Source organism: Odontomachus brunneus, unplaced genomic scaffold (genome assembly GCF_010583005.1).
Source record: "Odontomachus brunneus isolate Ranch 3 - 2012 unplaced genomic scaffold, Obru_v1 Obru_scaffold_049, whole genome shotgun sequence".
Taxonomy (NCBI): domain Eukaryota; kingdom Metazoa; phylum Arthropoda; class Insecta; order Hymenoptera; family Formicidae; genus Odontomachus; species Odontomachus brunneus.
In genome coordinates this window covers 760,212-781,854 of record NW_022639499.1, presented here as the reverse complement: position 1 = coordinate 781,854, position 21,643 = coordinate 760,212, and the positions used below count along the sequence as shown (strand labels likewise).

At 39.5% G+C, this 21,643-nt stretch overlaps 1 protein-coding gene across 1 annotated transcript in view; it reads right to left on the bottom strand.

Annotated features, from left to right (window-relative positions):
* The window catches only part of LOC116845058 (LIM/homeobox protein Awh-like), a 29,169-nt gene extending 8,185 nt beyond the window's left edge, over positions 1 to 20,984 (bottom strand). Inside the window, exons 1-2 of the mRNA XM_032817324.1 lie at positions 20,381 to 20,984; positions 3,034 to 3,353 (exon numbers count right to left, since the gene is read on the bottom strand). Coding sequence (XP_032673215.1) covers positions 3,034 to 3,353; positions 20,381 to 20,386 — 326 coding nt within the window. The 5' untranslated portion in view covers positions 20,387 to 20,984. The remainder of the gene's footprint in view (positions 1 to 3,033; positions 3,354 to 20,380) is intronic.
* Positions 20,985 to 21,643: the final 659 nt, after the last annotated feature.

Below are 21,643 nucleotides of genomic sequence, written 5' to 3'. Positions count from 1 at the left end.
GGGGGGGGGGGGGGGGGGGGGGGGGGGGGGGGGGGGGGGGGGGGGGGGGGGGGGGGGGGGGGGGGGGGGGGGGGGGGGGGGGGGGGGGGGGGGGGGGAGAGGAGGCCCGGCGTCGAAGGAGCGTAAAAGTGGCCCCGGTCGGGGTCGGGTGAATATTTATTAATTTCAAAGACCGCTCCTCTCTCGCTCCCTCCTCGCCGCCGGCCTGAAAAGAAGCACCGCGCGGCTCGCACTCGGCTGAAGGAGGGAAGAAGGAACGGTTCGAGGATCGCAGCTGGCTTCGGTGCCTTACGAGGCGAATTCCTCAGTCCTCCGGAACACTGACACTAGGCAGTCCCATCTCGTGACTCGGCACCCACATACACGTACGCGTATATTTGGTATACGGGATCACGAAGCGCGAAGTAACCCGCTTTCGGGACATTGATAAATTAATGATAGTCCTGCTCTCCTCAGGCCGAGTGATTCCCAGCCGGTGACGGAGTGCGGAGCTATCGTCGGTTATTGCGCTCGAGTAGAACTCGAGTCAACCGTTTGGATTCTTCGTCCTCCGATTCGCGATCAGAGAGAGAGAGAGAGAGAGAGAGAGAGAGAGGGACGCGAAGGAAACTTGAAGAAATTCCGTCGCGATGAAAGCTCGACGCCACCAACGAGCAGATCGATTACACGTGTCTACGTGTGGTGCAAGGAGTGGCACGGACAGGGATGAACAAAAGCCCCGAGAGATAAGAGAGAGAGAGGGGGAGAGAGAGAGAGAGAGAGAGAGAGAGGATCTCGCGAAAAAGTATCAGGCGATATTTATTTTTTTCCGCGTTCGCCGCGCGAGACAGTGAGACGTCGAGACGTCAACGTGACTCCGCAGCTCGTGCGTGAGCATGCGTGATACACGAATGCGCGGTGACGTGAATAGCCGACTATACGTGAGGTCCGCGAAGAAGGAAGAGGAGGAGGATGAGGAGTACGAGGAGGAGGACAAGGTGGAGGAGGAGAAGAAGGAGGAAGAAGAAGAAGAAAAAGACGATGAGACTACATTGGAAGACATTAATCACCCAATGGCGACTCTTTCGCGCGCTCGCGCTCACCTCGGACATCCAATACGTGCTCTTACGGATGTCTATCTGTAGGAATACCTATCCGTAATACCCACGCGACGACGGAGCCACGTGGAACCGCGGGGGAGGAGGAGAAGGAAAAGGAGGAGGAGGATGAGGAGGAGGAAGAAGAAGAAGAGGAAGAAGAAGAAGGAGAAGAAGAAGATCGCGGTTCGCGATCGGCGATTCAATCCGCGCCGGTTCGCGCGAAGAACAAAAGATCGCCGCGCGTTGGGTTAACGGCGGCGAGTCATATCATTTCGACTAGTCACCGTCGCTCGTCGTTCGGCCAACAGAGGAGCAGGACGACTTCAACGGAGCCCCCCAAGAGGACCTCTAAACGCAGGACCCCGACGACGTCCATGGAGCGCACGGAGTCTCCTCGCTGGTAAGTGAAACGACGCATGACGATTTCTTTCTCTTTCTCTCCAAGAGACGACCTGCGCCACCGCGGTAGCCGAGAAACGTCCTCTTAAGCCGGACTTTAGTCCAACCCTGATCTCGACTCGCGTCAGCGGGGGGCATCTGTAAGTTGCCCTCGACGAAGCGAGATATTATATTGGGCTCATCGATAACGGCCGGTAATCCCGGACGGACTGGCTCGTGCGATAGCGACATGCGGATCGTCCCGATCGTTCGATTCGGATCGCTTGCTCGCGCGGAGGACAGGTAGCCCCCCGTTGATCGAACGGCCACTCTGTCGAACGCAGATGCGACAGAGTAGTGTTCGGAATTCTGTGCGAGCAGTCATCCATCGGAATCGAGGATCGATCCTGAGCCAATTCTGAACTGACCCCCAGACCGATCTTAAACCGACCTGGAGCCAATCCTAAATTTAGTCAGGACTAGGTGGGCAAAAAGAATCGATGGGCAAGAATCGATGGGCAGGACTAGATGGGCAAAAAGAATCGATGTTTAGAAAACATCGATGTTCGCTCATTGAGAATAATATTATATGTAAAGAAAATGTTAGGGTCTCTAGAAATTCTCTATCCGACAGTCAATCGACTCTCTACATGTAATACCATCCTCAATGAGCGAACATCGATGTTTTCTAAACATCGATTCTTTTTGCCCATCCCTAGTCAGGACCGACCTAGGAACCATCCTGAATCGATCCTGGATCGATCCTGAATTAATGCAGGATCGATCTAAGAACAGATCCATCCTAGATCTAGAGCCAATCCTAGATCGACTTTGGGTCGATCCTGAACTGACTCTCGACCGATCTTAGACTGACCTTGGACTTATGTTGCATGCATGTCAAAGTATCAAGGTGAGACTGACGAAAAGTTAGTATTTTGTTAGATAATATTAAATTGGTGTGAAAAGTTTGTCAAATAAAATAAAAGATAGATTTCTACCCAATATATCGAAGGATTAAGTAAATTTCATGAATAAAATAAACAACTTCGATTCGGTGTTTTTGAGACATCTAACGAACCCTTCTTCTTTTCCTTGTAATACTCAAATTTCTTACGGGGGTTTAATAGAAAAATGACAAAAACTTCTTGCGCTAATCTTTTATTCCATATATCTTTTTAAATATATTCTGAAACTCTAAATTTTATAAATACAAACATAACAAAGATATTTTGAAATTTTTTATCATGTCATTTTTGTGAGTCTCACTTTGATACCTTTATGCAGAGAATGACGTGAGGAAGAAATGATGATAAGAATAAATTACTACTTACACTTGGGTATTTGACTACCCAGGCAATTTGAGAGATACTCGAGTAATGTCCGAAAGACTCGAGTACTTACGTTTGTATCACCTAAGACACCCAGAATCGACACCACTCGACCAGAAACTTATCCCACGGATTATCTCATCACACGATCAGGTTGACCTCGATTGGTTATCGGGTCCGTATTATTCTAGTCGGGTAGTGTGTACTGGCCGCCGGCTTGTACATTCCACTTGCGTACTCGCACTTACAAGGCATAATCGTGTCTGCAGTACAGCCGCATCCCGCGCAGGAAGCACGAATGCTGGTCGTGCAAGGACCTCGCACAGGCGCAACACTTTAGGCACCTGGAGTGCCAAGTACGGCCTCCTACGCACAGGACAGTGCGCTCGCGTACGCTTTCCCCGCAGCCACCGCAGTCCATCTCCATCCCGTCGTAGCTATCGTTGCCGCCCTTCTTCACAACGGGGGCGACGCCGTTGTTATTGTTGTTCCCAGTACTATTGTTATTATTGTTGTTGCTCGAGCACAGACTACTATCTGCACATTCGGGCTCCGTCTCCATCTCGGTCTGCAAAGCAGCAATAACAGAGAATGTACCATATAGTGCTCGCGCGTGATAAGACGCAGACGTCGCACTGTTCTTTGACTTCATTCGAGCAAAATTCGCTGGGGAAACAGAGCGATAAGACAGCCGAGTGACTGACAGCGATTCGACTGACTCTTCACTCATGCAGAGTGAATTCTCTGCTCTGGGCGGTGGAGTAAATATTTTCACCCGAAATTGAAGAGTAATGCGCACAAATCGGCATAGTTGCCTTATGATTACACTGTAAAAATTGATGTGTTAAATTTAACACATTTCCTGTGTCCCAAATCATCCACTCTCATTTATGTGTAAATTTAACACAAAACAAATGTGTTAAAAAGTGACACGCATAATATGGAAAAAATTAACACAAGAATTTAACACTTGAACACTTGAATACCGTTAGAAGTCACAAGTTGTGTCAAATTGACATATTTAATATGTCAGACATAGATTATGTCAATTTAACATTTTCATTTCATCAAAATTAACATTTTCATTTCATCATAGATTAATATTTCTCTGAAATGTTAAAGTAACGTTTAATTTTAATTAATTTAACATTATACATATCAATTAAACACAAACTATAATTTCTGACGGTATTGAAGTACTAAATTCTTGTGTTAATTTTTTACATATTATGCGTGTTACTTCTTGCCACATTTGTTTTGTGTTAAATTTACACATAAATAAGAGTGGATGATTTGGGACACATTAAATGTTAAATTTAACACATCAGTTTTTACAGTGTAAGTTACTTTATGAAAGAGAAAATCTAAAAAATGAAAGAGAAAATCTAAAAAATAACAAATATTTATTAGTTGGATATTAATAATATATTTACTTAAATCTAAGTTTATTAAAATAGGACAAATTCTTTCTCAAATAAAGCAAATTGTTCTTTTTTATGAAAAGTTTTTTAGAAGGTAAATATTTTCTCTTTTGAAAAAAATTTTGTTTCAGTATAAAAATATGTATATTAGTATAAGCAAATAGCTTATTGGAGTACCTACTAAGTATTTCTAACATATCTTTTTTATATATTTATTTCTCTCAGTGTAGTATTTTCTAATAATATTTTCTACACATGTGTTTTCAGACATTAACATGAAACTAACACAGTAACAAATTACTGCTTTGATGTTTTCTCCGCCTCTTTAAACAATTTATTAATAATGCATATACAGTCAAGAAATCCTGATAACTTAGTCGCATTACATATAAAGTCTATTATCTCGGAGTGTATTTCATCGTTATAGGAACAGACTCACTCAAATCGATCAAAATATTTACTCGTATAAATTAAAAATCCGCTCTACGACTTGAATTAAATATTCATTTTTGTGATCTTGAGTGGCAGTGTTTCCATTGTCACTTCGATTTACTGATTCTCTGCGACATTTTCAAGAAATTTCGAAAGTAGGACGCTGTTGAATCCGCCGAGGAATGCGCGAAAGAAGACGAAGCCCGCTTAGGACTGTGTTCTAAGACAAGTTCCTACTCGACAAGTAGAGAAACATTCAATTAACCAATCATAATAGAGAAAACTTACAAGGAACATTCGCGAGGTGCGGCGCATTGATTGCGCCTTGCCCCCCGAACCCGATTCCTCTCGACACGTTGATCGGATTATGGTGCGCGAATCGGCGCATTTCTTCCCTTACCCTTCCTTGAAAAATTCATTTAGTCGGGTTAAGCGGGGAGCCTGGTTTACAAACTCAAAATTTTCGATTTTTTTTTTAATAAATCGATGATAAAACTCGTAGAAACTCGTGTCTCCGATTTCGATGAAATTTAGCATATTTATAGAATGACCAAAAATAAGAGACCCATATTTTTTTTAATCAGCAATGGCTCAGGTTTAAGGGGTAAAACTACCCCTTAAAGTTTCATGCCCTTTTTGCTATCTCTGTAACTATTGGAGATAGAAAAAAACTTTTTAGCCCATTTTATTCTTTATAAAAAACCGCATAATGTCTAAAGAGTTTTTTTCTATCTCCAATACATTGAGAGAAAAATTATCTTAAAATCAACAAATATTTGGTGGATGCCATTAACATATTTACTTAAATCTACATTCTCTTTACTTAAATCAAATATTGTTTACTTGATTTAAATAAACAATATTTGATTTAAGTAAAGAAAATGTAGATTTAAGTAAATATATTAATGGCACCCACCAAGGAAATATTTGTTGATTTTAAGACAATTTTTCTCTCAGCGTAGTTGCAGAGATAGTAAAAAGGACACAAAACTATGAGGGGTAGTTTCACCTCTTAAACCCGCGCCATTGCCGATAAAAAGACTATGGGTCTCTCATTTTTCGCCACTCCATAAATATGCCAAGTTTCATCGAAATCGGAGACACACACTTCGCGAATGTTCCTTGTTACTTATCTTCGTTCTGATCGGTCAATTAAATGCCACTCTGCCCGTCGAGTAGAGTTTTGGCAACGCAGCCCTGGAGAAAGCGTGTGGTGGGAAGCAAAGAGAGGGGTGAGTCGCGATATCGGGCATCGGTGAGGAGGGACATCCGACTCTCTGGCTGAGCAGACTCCGAATCTCTTTCGATTAATGCTCGGCAAAGTGAAATAATAGACGATCCACGCCGCCTCGGAGGCTGTCGGGGTCCGCGGTCCGGGTGATAAACGATCCCTCGTGCCTCGACGACGCATACCGCTTGTATAATTGCCTGCGCGCGCCGCCGCGGCATCGTAACGTCGTCTACGCGACGAGTCTAAGCGTCAAAGTCTAAGTATCAGACTAGATATTGGAGATCGAGGATTGCGGATTGAGGATTAGTACATGACCAATCGGGTCAAAGCGAGCCAAGATTGAAATCAATTGACTCGTAGAATTCTAGTCTCTAATCCGCGATCCTCAACCTCCATCGCGCTAAGGTGCAACCCGCTTTATAGGCTTAGAAGAGTTTTTATAGACGGGGATTAATGACGTCATTGCGTAGCTAGTTCGAGGTGTCTAATGTATTCTATTTCTGGTCCGATACGGGCTTTGGTTAGCGTACATCAAGACAGAACATAGTTAATCTCACTAAAATTATAATCGTTTTCGGTGTTAAGGTTATTATTATATAAAAATGATTTTCCTGACTATAATTGTTTAACTACACTGTAAAAACTGTGATGTGTCAAATTTAACATTTTATATGTACCAAATCATCCACTCTTATTTATGTGCAAATTTGACACGAAACAAATGTGGTAAAAAGTAACACGCATAATATGTAGCAAATTAACACAAGAATTTAACACATGAATACCGTCAGAAATCACAGTTTGTGTTAAACTGACATATGTATAATGGTAAATTAACTAAAATAAAACGTTACTTTAACATTTGAGAGAAGTATTAATCTATGGTTTTGATGAAATGAAAATGTTAACTTAACATAATCTATGTGTGACATATTAAATATGTCAATTTAGCACAATCTGTAATTCCTAACGGTATTCAGGTATTAAATTCTTGTGTTAATTTTTTCCATATTATGCGTGTTACATTTGTTTTGTGTTATATTTACATATAAATGAGAGTGGATGATTTGGGATTCATGAAATATATTAAATTTAACACATCAATTATAGTGTATATATAATTATAGTCACGAATACCAAACAATCTCTCCTCGGTGTATAAAAAATGATTTTCCTGGCTATGATTATTATTCTTTGCGATTATAATCGCAAATACGGAACAATTTCTTTTTGATGCATGAAAAATGATTTTCTCGAATGTAATTATTTTGTTACGTGATTATAGTTACGAAATTAAACTATTTTTTTAATATGTGAAAAATGATTTCCCTGATGATTTATCATTGTTTTATCATGTAATTATGATCACGAATGCTAAACAATCTTTTATTGATGTGCGGAAAATGATTTTCCTGGCTATGATTATCATTCAATGTACTTATAATTGCAATTACGAAACAATTTCTTGCAATGCATGAAAAATGATTTTCTCGACTATAATTCACTATATAATCACGAATATCGAACAATTTTTTTTGGTATAAATAATGAAAAATGATTTTCCTGACTATGATTATTATACAATAAGATTATTATTCGATGTGATTATTATCACAAATATAAAACATATTTCTTTTTATGCAAGAAAAATAATTTTTCCGACTATTATTATTATTATTATTTTACTACATGACTGTAGTCACAAAGTTAAACAAATTTTTTCTGATATACGAGAAATGATTTCCCTTCCGAGCAATAAATATTAAACTATACAATTATAGTCTCGAATTTCGGTGTACAGAAAATGACCCTTTTGATTATCATTCAATGCGATTATAATCGCAGATGCGAAACAATTTGTTCTCGATGTGCGAGAAATGCTTCTCCCGAACTGTAATTGTTTCACTCTACGCGATTATAGCGCCGAATATCAAGCAATTCTCTCGGACGTGCGCGACGGCGACGTATACGTCAGCTGAATTATTCCCCGTGGAATTTACCGAGAGGCGCTCATTATTATTGCTGGATCTCGTCGGGACGATCGGCGCGCGTCTGGTCGCGCGCATCATCCAGCGGATTCGCGGATGTGCGTCGAGCATGAGTCTATTAAAACATGCAGATGCAGCGTCGCATCATCCCGCCGCGATTAATAACGACCGCTGGCCCTAACGGACGGCCGGACGGACGGCGCGGTGTCGTTGTGACTCGTCGGTGATACACTATTTTTCCGTGCTATCGATGCCGAGCCGACGGCCACGGCATTGTACGCGTCTCTAACGTAGCAGATAAACGCGCAGATACGCGCGCTATCAGATCGCACACGCGCGCTTCCTCGTCGTGCCGGTGTCGCACGCGGCGCACGCACCGGATCGCAGGTCGCACGGACACACGGATCGTCGTCGTATGCCTACGCTCAGAGAGATGCGCGCACCGGCCCCGATAATATTAATTGACGTGCGAGTAATGCACGGAGGTTATTGTTCGCCCCGGGGGGTAATCGATGAGTTAATTACCTTCGCGAGCGGCGCACTGATTGCGCCTCCCCTCCCCTCCCCCCCTCGCCCCGCCGAACTCGATTCCTCGATACGTTGACCGGATTATGGTGCGCGTTTCTCCCCTTACACTGAAAAATTCACCCGAGTCGAAATTTTGAGGAGTGAGATAGCAAAGTAGGTTTAATTCTAATGATATAATTTACTCCTACACTGAGAGAAGGATTTAATAAATATTACTAAAATTTGGTTACTATTATTAAATGGTAGACGTAAATATAGCGGGCCAAAGCTATGGTAATACTTATTAATTAATTTAGTTCTGTAAAATAAATTATTTATTTGACAGAAGTAAAATTTATTTGCTTCCAGAATATATTTGGTAAATAAAACTTATTGAATAGTTGAGCAAAATAAGCGATTTTGTAATAGTTACAAAATTTTTGGTAGGTTCAACCAACCATCTGTAATAATAGATATTGAAACGATATAATAGCTGCAAATGAATGAATTTTTCGTCGTGCTGCAACAAAACATACTTATACTGGTAACAAAATAGAACTCGTACCTATTGAATCTTTTATTACATAGGATATAACAATTTCATAACAATTATCAAATATCTGTTCATAACTATAATATATTTCATATTAAATATTTAACATTAAGTAACTATTACTAAATTATTTAATTGATGTTACTGTGAATGCAATTACGTCATACTCCCGATCTATTAAATATTTGGTAATTATTATAATATTTAGTATTAGATACTAAGGATTCAACGAATTTCTATAACTAAATGCAGTTTGTTATAATTACCAGGCTTTTCTCTCAGTGTACTTTGACTCTGATGATGTCTAAAATTTCAGCTTTGTTTAGCGTCAAAGTAGGTTGTATAATAGTAGGATCTTAGGAAGCAAAGTAGGTTCAGTTGCGAACCTCTATTGAAGCTTTAACTTCTACATAGAATATATGTATTTTATAGAAATATTTAAAAATTTTAATAAATAACGAAACAAAAACGTCAAATAGCATACAAAATGTACATTTTATTTGTTGCATATATTTCAGACATCACTAGAGTCAAAGTAGGAGTAAATTATATCATTAGAATTAAACTTACTTTGCTATCTTAGCTCCTACTGCGGTGTAAAATTCAAGATTCAACATAGGGTCAAAATTTTGACTCGGAAATGAGTGTTAATATCGTCAAAATAGGTTTCACTTAGGTTGATTATCAAACAAAATAGGTTTCACCTAGGTAGATTGTCTAAATAGACTCAAACTATTTTTAAGAGCGTTAAAGTAGCGTCAAAATTTTGACAAGGTAGAGTTAAAGGTTCAAAAGAGAAGTTAATGAGTATCAACATCGTTAAAGTAGGTTTTACCTAGGCTATAAACCGTCTAAATAGGCGCAAAATATCCTTAAGAGCGTCAAACCAACATTTGGTTAAAATAGGATCGAACAAATGTTTCGGTTGTGGGGGTCAAAATTTCGTTCTTTCTACCAAAGATTTCATTCTCTGACTAAACCTGTTTCATTCTCGCTTCAAGAAATTAAACCTTTGGTTCAAAGTACCAAATATTGGTTCTTGCAACCAAAACATTTGTTCCACCTTATTTTAACCAAATCTTGGTTAACTTAACTAAATGAGTTTTTCATTTTTGTACTTCCCGTTTATCTCGAGGACAATGGTGTACCCTCTAAATGTGTCGCAGTGAGATCTCGCACGGAATGAGGAGGGGGGAGGGAATTTACTGAAGCGAGTGGATAGGAAGCCAAAATGAGCGAGAATTTACTTCAAACGTTGCCACGCGGAATTGCAAAGACGAATGTTTTGCTGAAGTTTAGAGTGGATTTTTAATCTGTGCAGGTGAGAATATTTGTGTCGATTTGATTAAATCTGTTATGATATCATTGAAGTATATGTTAGTTGTACTCTTCAGTTTTGAGTGAAGATGTTCGCTTGACGTTTGAGTGAACAATTCGTTCTGTATGAGCGAGAAGTCGCTCAACCTTGAATTGACTCTGTGTTCTTCAAGTGGAATTTTATCCTAAAAAAATTTGAAGAGAACTCTTGAATTTCTTCAAATATACTCTCTATAAATTTCTCATAGCAAAATCTCACTTAAACAAAATGGAATTTCACTTCAAGTGTTAATCAAGATTTTTGTGTTCAGTATTATAAGAGTAAATGTTTGATTCAATTCCTCTTGAAAGGACTTTTTATCTATACGTATATATATGTTAATGATTAGATCGAATTTGTTAAAATATTTAATAAGATGTCAAATGTATTCTCTTCAGTTTTGAGTAAAAACACTCACTCGATGATTTAAAATAGATATTATACTCTATATGCAAAATCATTTATATTTTAATTGTCACTCTAATTTTCGACTAAAGTTTCATTTCAAGAAATATAACTCTTAAACTTCTTGAAGTAAAATCTCACTCAACGAGAGTGAGAATTTACTTCAAGCGTTAATGAAGATTTTTTCATTCATAAGAGTGAATGTTCAATTCAGACCTTGAGTAGATTTTTAATCCACGAATGAATGTTTCGACTGGAGTAAATTTACTTGAGCATATATCAAGTGTATACTGTTCAGTTTCAAATGAAAATACTCATTCGACGATTTAGAGTGAATAATTCATCCTATGTAAGTGAAAAGTCACTCATCTTCGAATTGTTATTCTACTTTTCGAATGGAGTTTTACTCGAAGAAATCTCTAGAAAGTCCTTTATAAATTTCTTCGAATAAAATATCACTCAAAAGAGTCAAAATGCAAAACTCGAGCCATATCGTTATTCGGAGAATCACAAGAACGAATGTTTAATATAATCTTCAAGTATGCATTTTCAATCCACATAAATAAGAATGTTTAAATCGATTAAATTAAATCTTTTCAACGATAGTAGAGTACATCAGACACACCTTTCAATTTCGAAAGGAACCATTCACTTTGCTATTCAGAATGTAGAACTTACACGAGTGAAAAGTCACTCGAATTCGAATGACTCGGCTTTCACTTTGCTTCTTGAATAGCACTTTGCTCTGAAAAATTTAGAGAATCAAATGCAAATAATATAAGGCTCTGTTTGATTAAAAAATCTCGAACGTAAAAAGTTCAAAAGAGCCATGCGCTAGGAAGACCTACACAAGAAAGTAAATACTAATAACTTTAGATTTGTTAAAGTCTATTGTATATATATTATAAATAAATACATATTATATATATTCGAATAAAATTTTGATGCTACTTTGACGCTCTTAAGAATAGTTTGTGCTTACTTAGACGGTTTAGCTTAAGTAAAACCTACTTTGACGATATTGATACTCATTAATTTCTCTTGTGAACCTTTAACTCTTGTCAAAGTTTTGACGCTACTTTGACGCTTTTAAAAATAGTTTGAGCCTACTTAGATAATCTATAACCTAGGTAAGACCTATTTTGACTCATTTCCGAGTCGAAATTTTGACCCTATTTTGAACCTTGAATTCTACACCGCAGTAGGAGCTAAGATAACAAAGTAGGTTAATTCCAATGACATAATTTACTCCTGCTTTGACCCTAGTGATGTCTGAAATATATGCAACAAATAAAATGTATATTTTATTTTATATGCTATTTGACGTTTCTGTTTCGTTATTTATTAAATTTTTTAAATATTTCTATAAAATACATATATTCTGTGTAGGAGCTAAAGCTTCAATAGAGGTTCGCAACTGAACCTACTTTGCTTCCTAAGATCCTACTATTATACAACCTACTTTGACGCTAAAGAAAGTGAAAGCGGAAATTTCAGACATCATCAGGATCAAAGTAGGAGTAAATTATATTATTAGAATATTAAACCTACTTTGCTATCTTAGTTCCTACTATGGTGTAGAATTCAAGGTTCAACATAGAGTCAAAATTTCGACTCGGGTAAGCTAAGCCCTCGAGTCGAAATTTTGGCTCAACTTTGAATTTTACAACGCAATAGGAACTAAGTTAGCAAAGTATGCTTAATTGTATGATATTCTACTTCGACTGCGATCATGTTCGAAATTTCCTTTTTCATTTTTTTAGCGTCAAAATAGGTTGTATTATAGGCTACAAAATATCAAAATAGATATTGAACGGAGTAGCGAGGCTAAAAGTAAGATCAAAATTTCGACTCGACCTTTGATCTTTGGAGAACGATAAGTGTGCGGGGCGAGCTTTCTTCCGTTTTAACTTTGACACAGTATCGCCGTTTGACTGAGAAAACGAATGTTTGAAGAATCGGTGGTGCGATATGCATTTGAAACTGCGTTGTGGCGCGGCTGATTTGGACAATTCATCAATTTGATACCCAGCAAAAACACCGAAGTCGAGTGACGTGAGGAGCGTCATGACGCGCGCACCTGTGGTTTCTCTTCTTTGTCTGCGTGAATCATCGTATAAAAGCGTCGAAGTTCAACGGTTTTCTACATTGAGAAGGGTGCTGCCAAGTGTTGCCCGTAACGTTTGTGACGATACTGTTTGCGGTATTTATTTCTAAATACATGTACAACGGACCTTCTTAATATCGTTTTGTGCACGTCTTCGTAGCGCTCGGCTCTTATTGGCCCTTTTCACGTGTATAAGATTTACAGAATCGATCACGGTGCTCAGAAACAATCGATCAACCTCGACGACGCTCTCCGGCTCTCTGCCGAAGGGCCAGAGTAGAAGGAGACCTGCCCCTTCCCAGCCTCTTTTGCAAGCACGCGACATAGGCGCGCGGAAAAAACGCGTAAACGTCTCGTCAGTCATCCGACATCTGGGAAGCCGACGAGGCAGGCGCAGGCGAAGCCTGCGACGACGTCGAAGACGATGAGAGGACGCGACGACGGCCAATTTCGAGAATCCTTCCGCTTCTTCCGTCTTCGTCCTCCGTGCGCGGCGCGGCGCGGCGCGGCCGGTGCGGTGTAATCATTTCACGTACGACCGGACAGCTATTGATTTATGACTCGCCGAAGGCGAAGCTGAACTTCCCACTTGTGTGATTTATGCCTTCTGGCTTTCCTCTGTCTTCTCTCGCGTGTGTGGAAACCACCGTCGTTCGTTCGTTCGTTCGTTCGTTCGTTCGTTCGCTCGCTCGCTCGCTCGCTCGCTCGTTCCTTCGCATATCGCCTCGCCGCGCCGTGCAATACCTCGATTTATTAATACCGTCGCGCGACGTGATGAGTTTTAAGTGTCGGGCGAAAAGCTCTCGAGAGCTACGGGAGCTCTCGAAAGGACGTACGCCGCGTACGGTCGCAGGTGGACCGGCGGAAAAATCGCTGAAAGGAGTTACACGGAATAACGGAAGGCGAAGGAGAATCGCGCGCGCGTGTTCAAACGTTCGCGCGTTTTAACGTTGATCAAGATGGATCTACGCGAATTCCCAGCCGCGCTCTCGCTCGCTCCCTCGCGCGCGAGAACACTGATTAACGCAATTAACAGCGCGCGTGTGCGCTGAAGTTAACAAGGAAGTGGACGAAGAGTGACTCGATAATAGCCGCGTGTTATACGCCGCGATCTTCTCGTCTCTTTGCCACCTCCATTCTTCTTATTCCCGAGGTGCTAATGAGCGAATAACGACATAACGCCGCCTGTTACGCGGGAATTTCGTGCGCACAATGCGGAGTCCCCTCTCGCCGGCCCGGGCCGAATGGTGTTTTCATTGTGCCCCTCGCTTAAAAGTTTGCGGTGGTGTTGCCTCTACACCAACTCTATGTTAAAGCTCCGTGAACGATCTGGGGGGCAATTTGCAGCAGCCCCGGATGGAAGCTGCTTGCCAAGACATTCTCAAACAACGCGCCGCGATTGGAATAGAATCCGATGAATAAGAGCGGATTGGCCCGCTTGCTTGTTTCGACTCGAGACGGATTGTTCCATCGCGCAAATATATGAGTAAAGAAAGGCAATAACGAGAATTAAATAATGTCAAACGGTGGATAGAGTAAATTCGAGTATGATGGCCATACTGTAATTTCCCCAATACCTGCTAAGATAGTGCGCTTTTGTAGTCATTCTCAAAGATAATCGATATTTAGTAGTTTATGTGCTAAAACTTACTGTTTAGCAATTATTAGAAAAATTGCAGCCTGCGCCGATCTTTTCCGTATGGCCATCGTACCTGAGTTTACCTTAAAGGGACTGGAGGCTCAGATTGTCAAAATCGTGCTTGTTCTTTCACAATTTTTTATGACAAACTGAATGAATATGCGAAAATGTTATTTTGATGTGTATTTATACAACATATAAAGAGAAGAAAAATATAATTTTGATGATCAAATATTCAATATAAGTGTATGGTATATGCAGTTAAAATATATTTCATTTTTTTTTTTCAAGGTCGTCATTTTGCAGTAATATCTTGACTCTTGGTGATTCAGTTAAGCTAAATTTTAGGTAGAAAATTTCCGTAAGCTTGTCGTTATCAGGTGAACTACTATAATAGAAACTGAATAAAAGTTAACAAAATTGCAAATATCTTAATGGAATATTATTAAAATTTTCAGTTCTTTTATAGTAAAAGAATATTTCAAAATTAAATATTTTCACGAGTTTGTCAGTGGTTCACTCGATAATGACAAGCTTACGGAAATTTTCTACCTAAAATTCAGCTTAATTGAACCGAGAGTCAAGATATTACTGCAAAATTACAACCTTGAAAAAAACCGAAATATATTTCAATTGCATGTACTATACACTTACATTGAATATTTGTTCATCAAAATTATATTTTTCTCCTCTTTATATGTTGTATAAATACACGTCAAAATAACACTTTTGCATATTTATTCAGTTCGTCATAAAAAATTGTGAAAAAACAAACACGATTTTCAGGCAATCTGACCCTCCAGTCCCCTTAACGACTGTTTTGAATGAAACTATGCTGAGAAATCGTTGGTCTGACTGCGAATTGTAATAGTTTTCGGCGCCAACCGTACCTTTTTGTTGCTCTAACAAAAGAGTAGTAGAATAACAATATGTGTATACAAAGTTATTGATTCAGCCACTGATCCTTTAGGGACCAACCCTGCAACATTACGTTTGTCGCCTGCCAGGCTGAATATTCCGCTTTCGTAGCATTATATTCAATTGAGGAACGTCCTTTTTTCATTGAGAGAAAACATTGTTTATCTCGTTGCAAGTTACAGTCAATGTCAATGTTTTCTGCGTCAATCAATTTTCTTGTTCTTCTAACAAAAGATAGTAGCGGCAATATTCATATGTGTGTACACGAAAAGATACATACTATATTCAAGTAAATGTTACTTACTTCAAGTATGCTATAAGTTTATGTGATATATTTATAAGTTTACATTAAAATAATATTTTGTAAGCTTATATATTCATTATATATTTGCAAATTTATCAAAAGTTCATTATAAGCATCAAATTTATTCAAAATATATTCTGAGTCCCAGTAAGTTCACTGTTCCAGTCTACAATATTAAATTAAAATAGAAAAACGATTTACTTTCTTACTATATAGAGTTGCATCGACTTTTTCTTCAATAAGGTTTTATAATATACTTTTAAAGAGAATCAATTCTTTTTAGTACATAATAATTTTCTCAAGTTTGTGATGAGTTCTCGATTGATAGGTGATTTTAACACTACATTTTAACACTACACTCAATATATCTTTTGCCAAAGAATATCATTACACAAAACAAAAAAAGTAAACTGATTAATCGTTTTTCTTGACAGTAGAATGATATTTTTCTGTGTATCGTTATTTTTTGTAAATAGCTACCACAAAAGCTTTATTACAAAAATGTCTTTCCCGACTATAAACATTTGAACCGTGAAATTATAATCGTAAATACTACTTTTCTCTCAATATATTATTCGCGTAATTTTCCTTGCGTGTCCATTTAAAGTTCTGTCGGAATATTTAAGGTCCATAAGTCCATCTTCAGATACTTTAGAGCATCTGACAATAAGCTCAAGACTCTTAAATAGATCGCACTATGCAAACTGGCTCTCATTAAGACAATGAAGAAATAAGACAATGACCTGCCCTTATTCTTTTTACTTGAACTAGTGCTGCCCAGATAATATATATTCGATTGTCATAATTATTTTCTACTTCAATTCGTTAAAGTATGCCTTTAGTTTAATGCTCAATCAAGAGAATTTAATGAGCTTTTGAGAGGTTAACAACGCTGCAGTAATGTCTATTACAAAAATAGCTTCTCCAATTATAATTATTTCCCTGTGCAATCATAATTATAAATACCAAACTTTTCTATTTCAGCACACAGAGAGAACGATTTGGTTGAATCAAATAAACGCTTCTTTGGAACAGTCCAAACGAATTTTTTGATTGATCAAACAAAATGTTGTTTGAAGCAACAAAAATATTTATTTGCGGCTTAGTTCCAAAGAAATATTTTTGTTGCGTCAACCAAACAATTCATTTGGACTGTTCCAAAGAAACATTTATTTGAATCAATAAATCGTTCTCTCTGTGCATAATAACGTACGATCTGGGTGCGCGATTTAGGAAAATTGATCGATTCCGAAACGCTCGTTATCCGCTAAGTTACCGTTACGACTCGTAGGGATTCGCGAACACATTCGTAATGACGTTCAGCACGCGTGTGCGCACACGCTCCCCCCCCCCTTCCCCCCCCTCTCGAGAAAAGATTAAGACCTGACAAAATTCTCCCACGCAAATTCGAACTGACGAGTTCCATTTTCGCGTCCGTTGCTCGTTTTGGAGTCCCGCTTTCTGCAATCAGCGAGTGGTAAGAAAGAATAATAGGTGCCATTTTTTATTCGTCAACGAGCCGGGCCCGAGCCGATGTAGATGAGCTGACAAAGTGAGAAATGCGGAGGTGAAGCAGAGAGACCGGCCCGCCGCTGCGGCTCGCCGCTGCCGCCGCGCCGAACGCTGCGCGAGGCTACCCGGACTACCGGATGTATCGGCAAGCTACCGGACCTCTTCCCTGCGAGACTTCGTTAGGAGACTTTGGCAAGAGTCGGACGCGGAAGCAGAGTCTCTGATTTCAGGTCAGTTGTACAATGCGTCGTCGTTGGAGTCAATGATCCAATGATAGAGTCTATTTTCCATAAACTTCTCCTCATTGGACCATCAATTGCATTCTGGGAGTCGAATGTGCATCTCAAAACGGAGTGAAAGTGAACAAATTTACTAGAATATTTGTAACTTCATTGGTCAGTGCCTAGTGAACTTGCTCACTTCTGTAATTTCGTTTCCTAATTGTGTAACAATTTTCTTTCATTAATAAGTAAAAATCTACGTAGTTATTTGCAAAATGATAAAGGGCTCTTTTATTCAATTTGACTTAATGTACAAGTACACAGTGCTACAGCTCATCTACGTGTGATATCGCGTGTGATCATTCATTAATCTTCTTTACTTAATACCTCGACTATTATTGCGAATATCGCAAAACGAGAGGACTTTTATGTTCAATCCAGTCTACGTTCCCACAAACATTGCAAAGGAGAGTCTATCCTATAAAGGATATCCTATAGAGTCCTATAGAGTTATAGAGTCTATCCTATAAAGGATATCCTATATAACCTAATATTGAAGAAAAAAGGAACAAAATTCCTGGGCAGCACTAGCAGGTAAAAAGAATAAGTCTTAGGGCGAATATTCATTCCTATTTAGGTCTTCACTTCGTTTCGAGATACACAATCGACTCCCTGATATCCGATTTATTGTAGAACCGACCTTAAGGATGAGGATGAGGATGAGGGAGCTGCCCGAAGCATGTGCGAAACCTACGTAAATGTGTCTTTTAAATATTATAAGTATATATCCTTCAGCTGAACTGGGTGTTGCAGTTTCTGCCTTTAGAGTGAAAAGAGTGTTCAAGGTGTCCCAGACTCTCTTCCGCAATTTTTGTGGCAACGTAGAACGGATTGAGTTGAACATAAAAGTCCCATATCGTTTTGCGATATTCGCAATAATTATCGAGATATTAATTAAAGAAAATTAGCAAATGATCACGCGCAATATAGTAGATGAGATAGTGATGTCATCTGTCGTTATACTATACATTACTGTTTATACTTATACATTAGGTCAAACTGGACAAAAAAGTCCTCTACCATTTTGCAAATAATCACATAGGTTTGTAGATATTAATTAAAAAAGATTTGTGCATTATTGTGCAACAATTGTGTAACAGTTTTCTTTCATTAATAACTAAAAATCTACGTAGTTATTTGCAAAATGATAAAGGGCTCTTTTATTCAATTTGACTTAATGTACAAGTACACAGTGCTACAGCTCATCTATCATATCGCGCGTGATCATTCACTAATCTTCTTTACTTAATACCTCGACTATTATTGCGAATATCGCAAAACGAGAGGACTTTTATGTTCAATCCAGTCTACGTTCCCATAAAAATTGTAAAGGAGAATCTGAGATATTCTATATAACCTAATATTGAAGGGAAAAGGAACAAAGTTCCTGGGCAGCACTAGCAGGTAAAAAGAATAAGTCTTAGGGCAAATATTCATTGTCCTATTTAGCTCTTCATTGTCTTAATTAGGGCCAGTGCGATCTAATATTTAAGAGTCTTGAGCCTATTGTCAGATGCTGCTTGAAAGTAGTCAATAAAATAATATTATATAATATTATATAGTATTATATAGTATTATATAGTATTATATAGTATTATATAATATTATATAGTATTATATAGTATTATATAGTATTATGTAGTATTATATAGTATTATATAATATTATATAGTATTGTATAATATTATATAGTGAAGATGGACTTAGGTGATCTTAAATATAACATCTGACAATGAATATCATCCCAAGTGTCGTCTTTATAGGTGCACTATCTGAACCATATCAAGAAAACATGATTATCAGTTGTGACTGTAACTACGCATAGCGGAAATAATTATAACTGAGGTAATCATTTTTGTAGCTATTACAGTAATAACAGAAAATAATTTTGTATGCTTTTTTGCTAAAAAGTAGTAATAAAGCGATCACTTTTTTGTCAAAACAACAAGAAAAACGGTTGGTATGTAACGGTTTTTCGTGATCAATCACTTCTTTTCCTTGCATATCTTAGAGGAAAGACATGGTCGTTTGTCTCATGGACATCCCTTGATCTCATGCGACATACCTACGCCCTAAAAGAATCTTCCACTCACAGAAGATTCGTTCCCTCATAGTTTCCTCACAGTTTCTCCTCACAAAAAAATTTTACAAATATCATGTGACCAAGAAAACTTTTTGACCTAGCCTTCTCTAATTTATCTTGTGATCTCTTTTTTTATTTCCTTTAAACTATTTTTGTAAGTAAAGTACGTTTAAAATCCTTTTTGCCGAATGTGATAGAACCTAAGAAATGCAGAATGGAATAGGTTTTTGCCCTATAATTTTTTCTGGTTTCGGATGAAACTCTCTTTCTTCCATGATACTATGTGTCATTTATCCCATGGCGAACATGCTCAGTGCAGCTTAACGCAACTATAAAAAGTCCCGGTCCACAACAGTACCACTAGTAAGCTTACTAGTAGCTCCAGTAGTATTATATAGTATTATAATGAAATTTACTGCCAGTGCTGAAATTCTATAATATACGTAACATGAACTATAGATTTTCAGTACTGGCAGTGCATTTCGGTACGCAGCCATAGTATTATATAGTATTATATAGTATTATATAGTATTACATAGTGAAGATGGACTTAGACGACCTTAAATATAACATCTGACTATGAATATCGTCCCAAATGTCGTTTTGGCAACAATAAGTGTAGTAAGCCCCAGTTAGCTTCTTGCTCTAAGAACTATAATTTTTGTGAAAAAGCGTTTCCCGCGCTGCTTTAACACGTGAAATCTAGCCTAATTTGCCTAAAGCTTAGGGATTACAACTTCAGGTAGCAATGGGAAACGCTTTTAGCCGGAAATAACATCGGTCTTGAAAAGGGCTTATTACTCTTTCATTGGGTCAGGATTTTAGACCTATTCGACGAATAAGATAAGAAGACTAACCTTCATGTTTACACTGTTGCGATTAATCCCAGAGAACGCGCATTCACGTACTTCTTCTCTTCCTTATCTCCATTATCGGAGCGATCTCATTCGCGGATCACACGCGTTGTTCTTCCTCTCTTCCACCCTCCTACCGCTCCCTCCCATGTACCGAGTCCTCCGTAAGCGTTCTCCACCAACTTTCGTTTCACGAACTCACCGCAACTCGGTTCCTGCGACCCGATCTAGCCGAGCGTTTCCGGTTATCAGTTATCATTCGTTTGCGCAGATGCGCGGCGACGTTCCAGCACAGCTGGCAAAGGATCGACACAGCATGCTACTCGGCTCCGTGCTCGGAGAAGACTGGCATTCTCGACGGTGTCCCTACCACGAGCTCGGGATGGAAGCAGGGTTGGGCCAACGGCACTCTCGCACACTCTCACACGCACTTGCCCAGGATGCGTGGGGATGGCATTCGCATACACTTGCGTGATCGGCGTCTAACATCAGTGATAACCGCAGCCCGGACTGGGCCCCAGGTGAGTGCCATCCAAGGTCTTTCACGTTCCATCGTCGATACCGTCAATTACTATCTATATCCGTGACAAGTCGGGTCGATCCCACAATGGATTACCCGCGGAAGGTCGAACACACTCGATACTTCGCGCCGAAGTACCGGAGCCATCGCACTGAAGGTGCGTACTCCTTTACCTTCATGTGCACATCCACCCACACACATATGCGCGCGCGCGCACCACAGTGTGAACTCACACTGCTTACGCTACGTGTCGATTCGGGGGGTTGCGGGGCAGGTAGGTGATAATAGGTACCACGGAGAGGATCGGAAGACTTCGTCAGGACGTGGACCAGGGTTTGGGGTGAGCAATGGAGAAGCTCCGCCCATGGTACCCGCCCATGGCTCCCTTGGGTAGAACGGAGCACACGTCGCGACTATAAGTGTATGTGTGTGTGTGTCTCTATGCGTGTGTGTACTTGGATGTGTAGATGCACACTCGTGCGGAGAGATAGACGGCGGCGGCGGAGTGGGGGTGCCTTATTGTTGGCGGCCAAACTGCCGAATGGAATTTCAGCGGTGATTCGCAAACTCCCGAAGCCGAGTCTTCGCACAAACTTCGTTTGCAAGTCCGGGCACATCCGATATCGGCGTCCTCCGGCTGAGGAAAAAGCGCGAGCGCGCGTTTATCGAACCACCACCACCGCCGCCGCCGCCACCGTCGTTGCCGTCGCCGTCGTCGTCGCTATATGCGTATATCGTGCATCCGC